The following is a 15,675-nucleotide window of genomic DNA, read 5'->3' on the forward strand; positions in this document are numbered from 1 at the left end:
CTTAAAGGAATTTTAATTTAGCTTAAATGGGGAGGTTTGTTTATTTCGTGCATTTTAATTCGTGGCCAAAGTTCACAATCCGTTTAGTTTTGCAACTTTTATTTTACAACTTTTGATTAAGAAAGAAGTTTTAAAATTTCTATTTATTCTATTTGTTCTACGAGTTGTGGCCGTATTTGGTTGTTGACAATAAATAATACGATACTAGGGTAAAGGTTTCCTTACTGTATCCGGCTTTTCATTAACAATTGCAGTTAGGTTTAGCTTTGAAGTCAAAATTTTCAATAAAGTCGACTGGAGATGTTCAATCTTGTGTCAGAGTCAGACATTCTTGTCGTGCTTTAGAATACAAATATATCGTGCTAAGTAACAACTGGCACCTATTTCAAAACAACATGGACGATTTAGTCTGCAAATCTGATCTGGGTTCTAGGGTCTCCCTCAGAACTACTTTTAAACTACAGCACAAATGACAAACTCAACGAAGCAGAAACAGTGAACACTTTTCACGCTGGAGAACAACTCGCGTTAACAAAGCGACAATGATTTAATGGAAAGAGAACCATACAACGAGCTCGAACGTGTAAACGTCAAATATAGTTCCTGTGGAGAAGTGAGGGTAGTGAAGTAGGTGGCGCGTCCCTACAAGTTCCCTACAAAGTCCCTACAAAGTCCCTACAAAGTCCCTACAAGGTCCCTACAAGGTCCCTACAAGTTCCCTACAAGGTCCCTACAAGGTCCCTACAAGGTCCCTACAAAGTCCCTACAAGGTCCCTACAAGTTCCCTACAAGTTCCCTACAAGTTCCCTACAAAGTTCCTACAATTTCCTTACAAGTTCCCTACAAGGTCCCTACAAGGTCCTTACAAAGTCCCCACAACGTCCCTACAAGGTCCGCACGACTCTAAAAGTACAGCCTGAAGAACTGTGACCAGGACCACTGTCGTAAAGCTAAGACTAATAACCCTGCTGTTCGTGCTGTAGGCTTAGAATTTGACCACTATATTGAAAAACGCCTGTTAATAAAGAAAGCTAATGACCGTTGAGCAGTAGAATAGCTGTTTAGAGTTTATACGAGGTTGATGAGCTGAAGAGCAAAGGGGGCCGACAGTCCCCCGGGCCCGTGTAGACCCTGATCTGGTAGCTGTGTACAGGGGAGAGCACTGAGCAGTATAATAGTGGTCCTAACTACTGTTACTTTAACTCACTCCTACCTGCACTTCCACAAAAACAATCTGCCCAACACGACCTATGACTTGTAGTTGGAGGAATGAAAACGGAACTGGTCACGTGGGCTGCATATTTACAGGCCGTACCAAATGTCACGTGACTGTACGAATTTAGGGCGGTCAGACCGGGGCCGCTATGACCGCCCTAATTATTCATATAGTTTATTGTAACCAGATACCTACCTGTTTTACAATTACTGCAGGATAATGATTGTTTAAAGGAGCTGACTGAGAAACGAACTTAAAAGCGTGCTCTACTGCACGTCAATTCATTAAACTACCCAAAATAATTTGATCTGTGATGAGTCTTACGGTTGTAAGGTAATTAGGGAATATATTCAAGCTTCGAACGGTAACCTGCAAGGCTTGTTCATATTATTAGCATATATGATGAAGATGACCTGGAAGGCGAGTGGTCCGAGGGGACGGCTGTCACGGTGCAGGTCTATGACAGGGGCAGCTTGGTACATACTCACCTCGCTTCGATATAATCATATCTTTTTCTTTAGGGGTACAGACCACCGGACCCCGCTAATTATACTGGTACAGCTTAGACCAGAGCGCGGATCTGGCCCTCGGAGAGTTGTCAAACTGCCCGCTCCTGTAGTTAATCACGTGACCTAACCAATCACGTGACATGGCTAGATCACGTGACGTATCAATCACGTGACGTGGCTAGATCACGTGATCCTAATCGGAACATCCTCTCAAAACGCCTTATCGCTGCGGATTAGACTCAGGGGCTACTGGAACGTCATGGGCCGATGCCTCGTTACCATTCTCTTCTATCAAATTACTACGTTTTGGTACTTTGCACGTGCCCGTACTCCGCTCTTTGACGCCCCCAATTTCCAACACGTCATTAGCCAACTTCAGGGAATATTTTGACAAAAATAGCCTAAAAATGTTCAGAGATAGAAGAGAAAGCGCCTCAAAGCCCCACTCTGGTCAGCTCGGAATCAAATTAGGGTAGTAATTTAGGGCTCGCAACATTTGAAACCAGCAATAGCAGGTCCTTTCTTGTTTGATTCTGGCCGACAAACGTGTGAGTAGGTTCGCTACCCCCGAAGTGAGGTGAGCGCTGACCGGGGTGCCTGGGTAGTCTAGGTTAGACAGCAGGTGCAGGCTCTGGAGACCACTGGTTCCAGTCCTCCTGGCCTAACTCACCCCACCATTAGCGTACCAGCCCTCTCTGGTGGTACCTGGCCGACCTCCCCCTCCATACCCTAACTCTCGGATTACTCAAGTAATATATAACAACTTAAGTGTCAATTTGAAGTTATGTATTTTGCCTGTTTTTGTTACCATGGTGAAACATTTATTTAGTTGGTCACGACGCCGCGGTGCGAACCGTGAGATCCAAACCATCAGAACATTCTTCTATGGCATGGATCCTAAAATTACAACGAACTAGACTGTTCCGGCAGTACGGTTTCTGTGAGATCCCCTGTACTGCTTTGTCAATCATCGGCCTCACCGGCTACACATCCCTTCACCAGATGTACCAATCCTCTTTGCTGCATTAACCGAGAATTACCCGCTTCATCACGGTGTACGAGCTGTAGTGTTAAGCAGTACTAACTGTGGAGATGGCCTGCCAGCTTGATGTTTCCTAAATTTACCAGCTTTGTCTCTTCAGACTGAGAGTTGGAGCTGGTTAATATTACTACTGCACTTAATGTACGCTAATAACATACTTCACTCGGCATATGTTTTCAGCTTCACATCATTGTTGTACTTGTAGACGAACACAAAACTCAAAACAGCGTCACCGCAAGTGGTGTCGAATAGCATTGACATTACAAAACCTGGTGCCGTTCAAGTAGTCAAACATCAACATTTAACTTAGATAAAGGTTGTAAAACGACATCTAGATCTAAGAACTCGTCTATAATTGTATGAATGTGACGTGGTCTATATTATAATGGCTAAATGGGAAACTAACTTCTTAATCGATACTCATCTACGCAAAAAGGCAAGGAAAAAAAACGACCGACAAAAAAGAGCAAAATTTGTGGTTCCTAGCTGGAGTCGGCAGTCATTTATGCGAACTTCTGCATGTGCCATTAGTTATACCACATCAAACTTTAACTAGCCTGTCTTCATCCAAATTTATCGGCAATTCTATGCGTACATGCAGATCTTATGTCAATTCATTTTAATATCCACTGAACCATGGTTACTCCAGATAAAGACTAAATAAAGACTAGTGTTAAACTAGCTAGACTAAGTTAAACAGATTGGCCTGACACTCACCTATCTTGCTGAGTTAGTCCTGTGTGGGCGGAGTACGGTGGAGATAAGCCCGGAGACACGTAATGACGACTCCAAAACAGCCAAAAGATGGGAGATATTTTGAAACGGAAATAAAATTAGAATGGACAAGTGAGAAACGGCACTACAAAAGGAAATGAAGTTTAAACTCGAAATTCTAAACCTGAGCTACAGCCAAACTCAAAGCGATATCAAGAGTCGGCATCCAAAGTAAATGTAACCGAACAATCATTCGACACGATCTGAGTTAGCGGAGAGACCAAGAGCCTATCATAGATTAAGGTATGAAACGTGAGGGGACTATGCCTATTGGTTTCATTATCACTCAGACCAGTGGTTTAGCCCGCCCTCAGACCCGCTAATCTGTCAACTGTCAAAAGAAATGAAGAAATATTGGTGGGGGACGTGGGGTGGTGATGGGGGGGGGGGGGGGGGGGGGGACGTACCTCATATTGACTGTGTGATGTCCGGGATCCGCTCTTGATCAGTTTGTGTGCCAACAGTCGTGAGCTACCACCAATAGCCTACTCAAATCCGAAATACTGCTAACAGTAAACGGAATCGGGAATAGGAACACTGCTTTAACAATTAAGCAACTTAGTAGAGGTTCGACACGCTGTCTCACTTTGCCCGGCATCCTGAATTGTGAACCCTCCAAATTAGAGGTTACTCGGGAGTGAGCTGACCTATCAGAAGACTTCCTCCTGTCACATGTCAGTCAACAGCCAATCAAACCTCCCTAATCTCCTCTCCCCAAAAACCGCCTATGGATCAAAAATAGAGAGTCATCATGTCGCGAGTTAAAGACTCTCCCGACAAATGGTGATCAATCAATTATACGAATGGTATTGACATATGTGCGGGCCGTATTGTCCTCTTGTTAACCGCCCCCTCCTTCACCTCCACAATCTATCCTTTCTTCCTCACATTTTCACTCAACAGCTTTAGTTATACCATGGCACTTTTATCCGTTATCAAATGACTAAAAATGAACCAAAATAGTGGATATAAGGTGTCTGAAGGTTAGTGAACCGTGGCAAAACTATAATCACGTTAAGTGGACTAACTGAAGCTAGTGGCTGGTGGTAATAACTGGTGACAAATTGGGGCACATACCCTCTCCAGCAAACAAGGGAGGAGGAGGAGAATCTGGTGGGGGATGATCCTAGTGGTTGATTGGGATCATGCATGCTAACAGTTATGCTGCTACTTATAGTCATCGCCGACACAGAGATCCGTAGGGAGTTGAGGAGGTGGTTGAAAAATTTGGCGAAGACGAATCTATAAAATTTTAATGGAATGGTCATTAATGACGTTATGAAAGTTGACAATGTAGTATGGTGTAAGAGCTCGATTAAGAAAACTCAAAACAATTATTTTTGGTAAAACTCTGATCATAATCCCCAGCGGCAATAATTGTCTCGAATATTTTAGTATAATTTGTCTCGAAACCCTTGTCATCACTGAGCAATAAGCGGGAATCCTAGAACTGTCGCTTAATTCTCCCACACAGCACCCAATCAAGCACAGGGCTTCCTGCTCTTAGCCACTTGTAACCTTAGCTCCAATAATAATCTCAAAACTCAAAAGCACAATAACAGAATAATTGCTACATTTTAGATTTCTTGATTTCTATCTCCTCTACAGTCTACGCCGCTTCAAGGTGATAATATAACGGGAACAATAACTCTACGAACACTATACCAAAAACTATCTGCCTTATTCTCCGGAAAATTTAATTTAAATTCAAGTTCGAGTCTGCTCTACAAGTACAACGAGTTCAACAATAAAAAACGCTACTCAAATATCAGGCGCTCTCCGCATGACGGAGGGTGGTCATGCTCACCAAATGTCCGGTCATCCACAAATTGGTTTTATTTGTGGGTACCAGCCTCCGGGTACCACACCAGCGTCTTACCTGACTTTTCATCTCGCCAGTTGATAATTGTATTATCGACTCTGGTCATTGTATTTAAATTTAGTAAGACCTGAGATCAGCTGTTTAAAATCAGTGGAGTATGTTATCAACTCTGTTCTGTTGTGTTGAGTGATAAGTTTAACGACTTGCTTTTATTGATCTAACTATTTACTCGTCTCTACTATATCTTTGTTTATGAAGATTAGCTAAGAATAAAACCGTTCTAGAATACGTATCAACTAATCTAAGTGACCTGTGAGCCAGGGTCGCACAAACAACGAACATAAAACGCTTTACATCATTATCACCGAAGCAACATAGCGTTTTCGGATATTTAATAAGTTAAAACGAAAAAGGGTGGTTGTGAACGATACTGAAAATGCATATTCCGTCGAACGATCAATTTGTTTTGTTATTTACTATTGGACCATGCAGCTCCAAACGACTTTGTATTTACAGACAAATTTTTTATGTTTTATATGTTGTATGTCATGGAGGCAGTATTAAACCGTAAAAGGATCAAAAATAAATGGAACTTTGAACTGTGCTGATGGTTCACATATATTTAAAGAGTCACGCGTGTCTGGAAAACGCCTATGCACTATTGGGTAGATGGGTGTGTACTGTAAGTGTTGGCTAAGTTTATTATAAGAAATGCGGCCATGACCTCTTTAAAATCGTACCATCACGACTCACGAGAGGTCACCACTGGCAGTGTGTTCTTAAAACTACTAGACAATGGCAGAACGTATTACAAGTGCGGAGTCCGGACATACACCTCCTCTCACCCCAGTGATAGCATGCTCTTTGTCTCCTCCTGTTGAGGTGTTGTAGTTACTAGTGCTACTACTTGTTGCGAGACAATAGCTCTCTCACTTTGCGCGTGCGCCAACATCAGACCATTAGGCAGAAGGAGTATTGAAAAATAGTTCAATGTAACTCATAGACCACTGTTAAATGAAAACTCAGAGTTAGTTTGGGATATACCTACATTGGCAGTGTGCCTCTAGAGTACAGAGGTCTGTTCGGTTGCCTACAGGACCACTACTTGTCTAAAATTATTGATAATTATCAGTAATTACGGTGGACTATAGTTTAGAGCGTCTACTGCTCTACTGTTTTAAGCCAAATGACCGTTACAATTGAAGCAACATCAATCATTATCTAACTATAATAGTTTTGATCTCTTTATTTGGTGTTAACAAAAGTGCCATCGTTCACGATTTTAATGAGTCTGACGTTGCGACTCTGAATTTAACTGAAACTGAGAATTCTAGAAAAATCTAGGGCAGTACTAAAGTAAACAAGCAAAAAAAAGACTGAATAAGTGTAGTGTGAGTAGGAAGGTGAGTCGACTCCGCCAAGTTGTCGCTCATCCTGGACTCGCTCAGGAAATGCGATGGAGGCTGCCTCCTCGGACCGCAACCCAATTATAATTAATCTTCGGCGCAATCAATCCGCTTAAACTAGATTTATCGTCGCTGCCTGATTGCACTGTTAATGAGATTACGAGATAATTGGTTGATGAAGGTGGGAGTTGGTGGTCTCGCTTTCAGGAACCAGGCCGGATGATATCAATCAGCCTCTCTGGGAACTAGCAGCCAGCGATTGGTATTGGGAGGGGTCCTCTCTCCTCGAGCCCATTTCCGGTACCAGCTCATTGATCCGCACAACCCGATCACGGTTTGAAATAGAAATATGCGAATCGTTGCCGTGTTGGTTACAGGAAGGCGGTTCGAACGAACTAGGACTAGTTGTGTTATCGTTAACGTATCACTTCCTCCTTCTTACCCAGAACCCATAGTAAGTTTAATAGGCATTTTTGAAGTAAAATAATTTAGCCTGGTCATCAGTAAGACATTTTATTGATCTCACTTAGGAATTATCAACGATATTAAATGCAACCAATCTAATTTGGTGTAACAGCTGCAAATGAAAATGAAATAAAAATGCCAGGGTAACTACAGGGTGAGTTGGTTAACAGACTAAGCACTAAATCTAGGAAAACTATAGGTAAATATTGTACCTATCTCTGGTAGTTGTATTACCAGCATTTGCAAGGAATCATTGAGCAATTTTCAAATAGCTTGCATAACAGAATAATACGAATTGTTACTATAATTCACAACAAAATACTACAAATATCAAGAACAGAACATAGCCAACACCTTATTATATAACTTTTATAAGTTTAATAGAGTTTGTAAACGCAAAACATTCAAAACTTTAAAAAGACCCCATTTTTTGACGGACTAGTCGTCAGTTACGTTTATAGACTCAGTGCTGATAGAGATAGTAAGTCCTAACTCCGACTCAGTATCTACCCCTTCCTCCCTCCTCTCTCCTTCTCTCTCCGTACTGACGGGGATACTGACCGTCTTACTGACGGTCACTGTGGAGACGGCTGGTTTGCTGATAACACGACGTCTGATGGGGGTGTGGAGGATGGTGGTGTGGACCAGGTCATCTTGTGTAGGAGTAGGGACCTCCGCAAAGTTAACAGGAGTCCGGTCCACGTCCGTCCTGTTCAGGAAGCTGCTAGTTGGGGTGTGCATGTTGGTGGGGGTGTGCAGGTTGGTGGGGGTCGCGTCCAAACTTGCTGCGTACCGTGATAAATACCACTGTGAGTGGTCAATGTTCCGAATGGGCGTTCGTAACTGGTCGATGCTCTGAATAGGCGGCTGTGATTGGTCAATGTTCTGAATAGGGGGATGTGATTGGTCGATGGAGTGGACTGGAGTGATGTGAGTTGAAGTGACATCACACTCTCCGGAACTGTGGGGAGGTGTTGTTACAGGGTAAGAAGTGTTGTAGGGTGTTACCAGGGAAGGCGTTACCAGGGAAGGTGTTACGAGGGGTGTTACAAGGGATTGTGGGATCTGGGACCGGCGAATGATTGTAACATTTGGGACGTGCTCCGTGTGTGACATGTTGCTGCTCTGTGATACGGTACTATCGTTAGGATCCGTCAGCCCATGCTTTCCTGTCCTACCAGCCTCCACAGAACTTCTGAAGTCACCTGTGGTAAGATAACGGGTTATTTTGATATCACATACTTATTTATCTGCTAAATTTAAATGAAGCTGACACAAAGTCTGACTTTACTTAAAATAGTCGTTAGTCACACCTGCTGACCTAACTTATGTTTAACATCATCACAACCACAACCAGAAATATTATTATTACTATCTTGTTCTACCTGAAATTTTCAGATCAAGTTTAACGAGGCTGCATATGCCAAACCTTGGGTGTGACTAAAGACATTGAGTCAAGTTGCTGTTCGCCCGTTCGAACAGGACTTATGATTTAATGACTTTTGTCATGCTCGAAACACTGGGACACTACTTACCGGGGATGGATCGTTTCATTTTGGAGCTCATCACCAACTCCTCTCTCTCCTTAGAAGTAGTGACGGTTGAGCTTACAATGTGGCTCATGAGCTTTCCTTTAATCTCCCTCCGGTCCCTGAAAATAGTGTTACAGTGAATGGTTTGTAGGTCTAATTTGAAAACACTGTTAGTCGGAGCAGCTGATTGTTAGAATCTCACATGCTCCTACTGCTATGCTTGTAGGGGGTGCTGAATCCAGATCAGCGGACAATTATCTCTATAGTTGCAAAAGAACAATAGAGAGTGACCGCGTGTCAAGACACGTGTAGTAAGCAGCATGACACTTCGTCTTGTCGACCAATCACAAAATTGGTAACCTCGCTTGCTCTGCAAGATTTTGCAGCTATGTTGTCGGGCCCCTACCACGACGCACTTGGTTCGTGCGTGGTCCACGCCACTAAGGGGACAACTACTATCAGAAATAAGGGCCCTAACCACGTGGAGAATATGGATCTAGAAACACACGAACTGCAACCTAAAGACAACGAGAACACGTCATGTTAGAAATTTAGAACTGCTAGACAGCGGTGTTCGCTAGAATTCTACACAAATAATATTCGGAAACGTTAGAGTCGCTGGATGAAATTTAACATGAGGAGTACTCACTTGGCTGTGCTGGTGGAAGAGGCTGTGTTAGTGGAAGAGGTGGTGTCTGCTTCTCTCGTTATCTGAGGTAGAGGAGGAAAAAGGAGGTTGCTCGTTTTGAAGTCTGAGTCATCAAACATAGCACTGTCCAACCTCTGTTTCAGAGATCCTCTAGATTGGGGCATATCTCCGTCCACCTTGAAGACTATTTTGTCCCGAACTTGTAATCTGCTTACTCTGCGGAAACTTAATTTTAATTTTAATAGTTACAAAAATAGATCATCAAACTTGAAATGTTCGATGTTTATTTAAGTACATATAATCGTGTTCCATTGGAAGAACGTGCAATATGAATAATCATGATAATGTTGTAATCATTATAATGTTCTGATACCAACTTTATTTCAGAAGCCGCACCTGTTATGCAGTTTGGTAGGAGTGCAGACAGCCCAACCTTTATCCGGTATTAGAAACGGCAGACGAGACGGCACTTCTTTCACCAGCTGAAACGGAAATGATGTTAAACGATCTTAGAAGTCAGGGTCTTAAAAACTATCAGTTTCGAAACAAATGTGTACGAACTTTTGGACGTGAAAATGACTTGCAACAATGAAAGGATAATGAGGAACACTAGAATATATGCGAAATGCGGGAGGTTAATTTTTTCGCACCTGAATGAAGCCAGTTTTGAGGAGGAATTGAACTCTGTATGTGTCTGATTTTACCTTGTCCACTCCGACAACTGTACCTTCTTCAAACTTTTCATTGCTCCCACCTTCTCCCTTCTCTTTTACCGATTCTTTCTGCGTGAACTTAATGTTACAAACTCATTGTTTCTCTAGAGAATTTCATGAATTGTAGCTTTCAGGATTTACATTTCGATACTAGCTATTGGTTTTATCAGAGAATGTGATTTGTATTTATATGTTAAATTTTCACCAAAAAGTTACAACACTATTTCATTTGAAACAACCAGAAAAAAGTCTCACCCCAAAGCAGCTGGAGTGATCGATATCAAAAAACTTTTTCACTCCTCCGTCAGTATTCCTAATCAAACACTTGTCCAAAACATCAAGCATCATGATGGTGACAAATGTAAATCAACGATGTTATCACTATCAGCAAATGTAGGCAAAGTTATCAAAGTAACACTAATGTATTTTACCACAACTACAGCTTTAATACTGCTGCACACTAAACGAAGTACTAATCATATTACTATCAGTGTGTACTGATTGGCCTTCTACATTGTACTCAAATAACAAGGTGTCTAATCACCGAGGACCATTTTTAATCAATTGGATCCTGTTTCACCTTTTTGCGAGCAATTAGCATCCGACTGATGAGATGATCACAGGTATAAACGAGATAGTGATCAGTCTTATCTCACGACACTGGTGTTAATTAGTTGAGGATATTATTGAGAGTTGGAGCGTTATTTTTCAACTAAACGCAACTACTTGTGTTCATGAGGTGGTACACTAAAGTCTAATGAAGCTTGATGTTAAACTCATCGGCTAAACCTGATTAGAGGTTGATTCACGATGTCAATCCTTCGCAGCTCGGTGAGGCACAGTGGTGCATCTCGCCGATCTACCGAAGGTGGTTGCGAGAAGCATTATTTGATGCGCGCGCGACCCAGTAGTGCATCGCGCTACAAATTAGAGGTTACTGTGCGGCGCTCAGCCTGTCATTCCGCCGAATCTTTATTCTGTATATGTTTATGAACAAAATAGCCTGGGGTCCCCAGGTAAAATTAGAAGTTCCTTATAGCCATGGTGAAACAAATGAGTTATACATGTTTACCCTATCAATTAGCCCATGTCACGGACTTGTGGTGCAACTACAGTAACTTCTGAAATCCATGAGCGTCTAGTTGCAATACATGCACTTTTAGTCACAGTCAAAATTTCAAGCTAAATAAAACTGAACGAAGATTTTTAAAAATTATCTTGTTTTCACGTTGATGCGACAATTATCATTAAACAATTCAACAAACAACAAATGAATGATGTCCCTACGTATAATTTATAATTGACGTGAACATGAATCATGATTTATCACTCTACACTCGACTGTCACGTGACTTTTTCAACCCGTTCTCTAGCTGGCCCTGAACAACTATTCGAAACCCTAACCCTCTTATCAATATCTGATCATAACCCTAACCCTAGCTAACCCAATCCCTAACAAAATTGCATATGCTGATTGCTGAAACCCTAACCCTAACGAGAAATTAGACTAACTTCCTCATACGGTCATATCACGTGATCGAGACAGTTTTTCGCCAATATCTGAATCTCGTCAGGGGAGCATTTTAACCGTATGTCATGACCACAATATCCACACTTTATATCACAGTGCTGGCAAGCACGAGCGGTGTCTTTATTGGGGGTATACTATGTACCCCCTTTACTATTGTACCCCCTTAACTATTATACCCCCTTTACTTTTATAACCCCTTTACACCCCCTTTGGTACACGTCGGAAGCCTCTTTCGTGCACGCGAAGCGTGCACTCCGGCAGGAGTTTTTCAGGCATTAAGACTTATCGGAAGTCAAAACATTCTAATTTGGTGTCAAAGATGACAGGAATAAAAAATAGTTATGTTGAGATTTTTAAGAAATTTGCATAAAATACTCGCCAGTACTGTTATACGAAATTCGGTAAAAAAACCAAAATCGCCATATTCAGGTGCCTTAAAAACCATGTCAAAATTGAGTTAGAGATCTGAAATTTTTCAGGGCGTCTAGACGTTGACCAAATCGACTGCAAAAAAAGTTTCAAGTTTCAGGAGCATCGGGAAATGGGTTTTCTAGAACCCCTGTTTTACGACAGATTGTCGTGATCACAATGCTGGCAAGCATAACCGTTGCCCTTATATTCACAACACTATGTACCCCCTATACTATTATATCCCCTTTATTGTTTTCCAGGCATTAAGACTCATCGAAAGTAGTTCAGCAGGTATATTTAAGTTCAAAACATTCTAATTCAATGTTAAAGATGACAGGAATAAAAAATAGTTATGTGGAGGTTTTTAAGAAATTTGCGCAAAATACGCGCCAGCATGTTATACGAAATTAGGTAAAAAACCCAAAATCGCCATATTCAGGTGCCTTAAAAACCTTGTTAAAATTGAGTTAGAGATCTGAAACTTTGCAGAGCGTCTAGACCTTGTCCAAATCGAATGTAAAAAAAATTTCATGTTGCAGGAGTATCGGGAAGTGAGTTTTCTGGAACCCCTGTTTTACAACAGATTGTCGTGAAGCTATATATATATATATATATGTATAGACGCTTTTGCAGTAAATTGTAGCCTACATTTAAGTGTCCGTAGATTCAAAAGTATAAAAGATACAGTCATTTCGAACCACAGGTTTTAAAGATAATTGTTTATACTTTAGTTTACATTATATCGAAAAATAATTTATCGTCATCATCATCACTTGATGACGTCATCAATTTAAGTGTTTTTAAAACTTGATTTTTGACAAAATAACAACTTTTCAAATCGATTTTAAAGCATTAAGGAGTAATTTTATTCAAAATCTGCGGACATTTTCACCTTAGATAATTGTTCAAGCATTCTGAAAATCTACCGGAAAATTTTCCTACCTTGCTCCTTCATAAAGATATTCGCTATTGAAGTTTGTGCTTTTTTGAAGAATAATTTTATAAAAACACAAAAGTTGTGAATTAGTATTCTCTGGTGTTGGGCCATCCCTTGGGTTGTGGAGCTCAATTTTGCTTCCTAAAGGTCTAAATTGTGTTATAGGCTAGTTTTAAAGTTGAAAATCGAAAAGTTGCACACGTGGGGACACGCCCAAATTCATTTAAAATAGCTAAAATCACTAAAAATTGTTATTTTCACGATTTTTACCAACTTTGGAGTCCCGTTGTGATCCAAGTTCTTTTTGAAATCTTCTGAAACTTTTCATGCTTATCAAACTATATATTAAATAACACTATGCAAAAATTTATGGTGATTCAATATTTTATGCGCGCGCAACGTCCGCTCAAAGTTTGCACGTGCGAAAGGTGAGAATTTTGCTCATTCGTGATTTCGAATATATTCTGCTTTCCCACGATATTAAAATGGCATTATATATGAATTTAATGCCACCTTGAATGAGTAAAAAGTGCTATATTCAGTCTGTTATTGACAGATATGCCTACCTAAACACAAGGAAACGTTTTCAAAGGTAAAATTTCGAAATCGTTGAAATTACCTCCTTATTAAGTTTCGACTGTGTAAATTATCCTGACATTATAATCAAAAAGAGATGATATTTGACCAAAACCCATAATCATGGGTAGAGTGAACCGCTGCCAGTGTCTCCCTTTTCCAAACAAAAGAAAATGATATTAATTTGAGGAACCGTCCGCAAATGCAAATTGATACCGAGAATGAAATCGGTCGCTCGCTTTTCCCATTCATTCACGGCTTACGTATTGTAATAAAGCTTATTGAATGGGAAAAGCGAGCGACCGATTTCATTCTCGGTATCAATTTGCATTTGCGGACGGTTCCTCAAATTAATATCATTTTCTTTTGTTTGGAAAAGGGAGACACTGGCAGCGGTTCACTCTACCCATGATTATGGGTTTTGGTCAAATATATATATATATACATATATTCAGGGATAGACGCTTTGCCAGTCAATTATAGGCTATATTTAGGTGTCCGTAGATTCAAAAGCTTTAAAGATACAGCCATTTCGGACCTCAGGTCTTGAAGATAATTATTTAGACTTTAGTTTAAATTACATTTAAAAGTAATTTAACGTCGTCATCACCACTTGATGACGTCATCAAGTTAACCATTTTTAAAACTTGATTTTTGACAAAGTAATCACTTTTAAAATCGATTTTACGCTATTAAGAAGTAATTTTATTCAAAATCTGAGGACATTTTCACCTTAGATAATTGTTCAAGCATTCTGAAAATCTACCGGAAAGTTTTTCTAGCTTGCTCCTTCATAAAGATATTCGCTATTGAAGTTAGATCTTTTTTAAAGAATAATTTTATAAAAACGCTAATTTTACGTTCTAGTATTCTCTGGTGTTGGGCCATCCCTTGGGTTGTGGAGCTCAATTTTGCTTCCTAAAGGTCTAAATTGTGTTATAGGCTAGTTTTAAAGTTGAAAATCGAAAAGTTGCACACGTGGGGACACGCCCAAATTCATTTAAAATAGCTAAAATCACTAAAAATTGTTATTTTCACGATTTTTACCAACTTTGGAGTCCCGTTGTGATCCAAGTTCTTTTTGAAATCTTCTGAAACTTTTCATGCTTATCAAACTATATATTAAATAACACTATGCAAAAATTTATGGTGATTCAATATTTTATGCGCGCGCAACGTTCGCTCAAAGTTTGCACGTGCGAAAGGTGAGAATTTTGCTCATTCGTGATTTCGAATATATTCTGCTTTCCCACGATATTAAAATGGCATTATATATGAATTTAATGCCACCTTGAATGAGTAAAAAGTGCTATATTCAGTCTGTTATTGACAGATATGCCTACCTAAACACAAGGAAACGTTTTCAAAGGTAAAATTTCGAAATCGTTGAAATTACCTCCTTATTAAGTTTCGACTGTGTAAATTATCCTGACATTATAATCAAAAAGAGATGATATTTGACCAAAACCCATAATCATGGGTAGAGTGAACCGCTGCCAGTGTCTCCCTTTTCCAAACAAAAGAAAATGATATTAATTTGAGGAACCGTCCGCAAATGCAAATTGATACCGAGAATGAAATCGGTCGCTCGCTTTTCCCATTCATTCACGGCTTACGTATTGTAATAAAGCTTATTGAATGGGAAAAGCGAGCGACCGATTTCATTCTCGGTATCAATTTGCATTTGCGGACGGTTCCTCAAATTAATATCATTTTCTTTTGTTTGGAAAAGGGAGACACTGGCAGCGGTTCACTCTACCCATGATTATGGGTTTTGGTCAAATATATATATATATACATATATTCAGGGATAGACGCTTTGCCAGTCAATTATAGGCTATATTTAGGTGTCCGTAGATTCAAAAGCTTTAAAGATACAGCCATTTCGGACCTCAGGTCTTGAAGATAATTATTTAGACTTTAGTTTAAATTACATTTAAAAGTAATTTAACGTCGTCATCACCACTTGATGACGTCATCAAGTTAACCATTTTTAAAACTTGATTTTTGACAAAGTAATCACTTTTAAAATCGATTTTACGCTATTAAGAAGTAATTTTATTCAAAATCTGAGGACATTTTCACCTTAGAT

The 15,675-nt window shown here is 40.1% G+C and overlaps 1 protein-coding gene across 1 annotated transcript; it reads right to left on the bottom strand.

Annotated features, from left to right (window-relative positions):
- Positions 1-7,514: 7,514 nt before the first annotated feature.
- LOC134811200 (mucin-17-like) lies at positions 7,515-10,644 on the bottom strand. Its single transcript, XM_063817960.1, has 6 exons — positions 10,384-10,644; positions 10,066-10,197; positions 9,812-9,897; positions 9,416-9,631; positions 8,770-8,885; positions 7,515-8,439 (listed from the first exon to the last, which is right to left on the bottom strand). Exons 1-6 carry the CDS (start codon positions 10,474-10,476, stop codon positions 7,673-7,675), a joined length of 1,410 nt encoding a protein of 469 aa, XP_063674030.1. The 5' UTR covers positions 10,477-10,644; the 3' UTR covers positions 7,515-7,672.
- Between the last annotated feature and the right edge of the window lie 5,031 nt (positions 10,645-15,675).

Source organism: Bolinopsis microptera, chromosome 1 (assembly GCF_026151205.1).
Source record: "Bolinopsis microptera isolate Bmic1 chromosome 1, MBARI_Bmic_1.0, whole genome shotgun sequence".
In the NCBI taxonomy this organism is placed as follows: Eukaryota; Metazoa; Ctenophora; class Tentaculata; order Lobata; family Bolinopsidae; genus Bolinopsis; species Bolinopsis microptera.

What these genes read in the sequence shown, in the direction of transcription:
- LOC134811200 (XM_063817960.1), bottom strand. Translation starts at nt 10,476, where the DNA reads ATGATGCTTGATGTTTTGGACAAGTGTTTGATTAGGAATACTGACGGA. An exon ending in CCTACCAAACTGCATAACAG is followed by an intron (nt 9,632 to 9,811) that starts GTGCGGCTTCTG and finishes AAGTTTCCGCAG; the next exon opens with AGTAAGCAGATTACAAGTTC. An exon ending in AATGAAACGATCCATCCCCG is followed by an intron (nt 8,440 to 8,769) that starts GTAAGTAGTGTC and finishes ATCTTACCACAG; the next exon opens with GTGACTTCAGAAGTTCTGTG.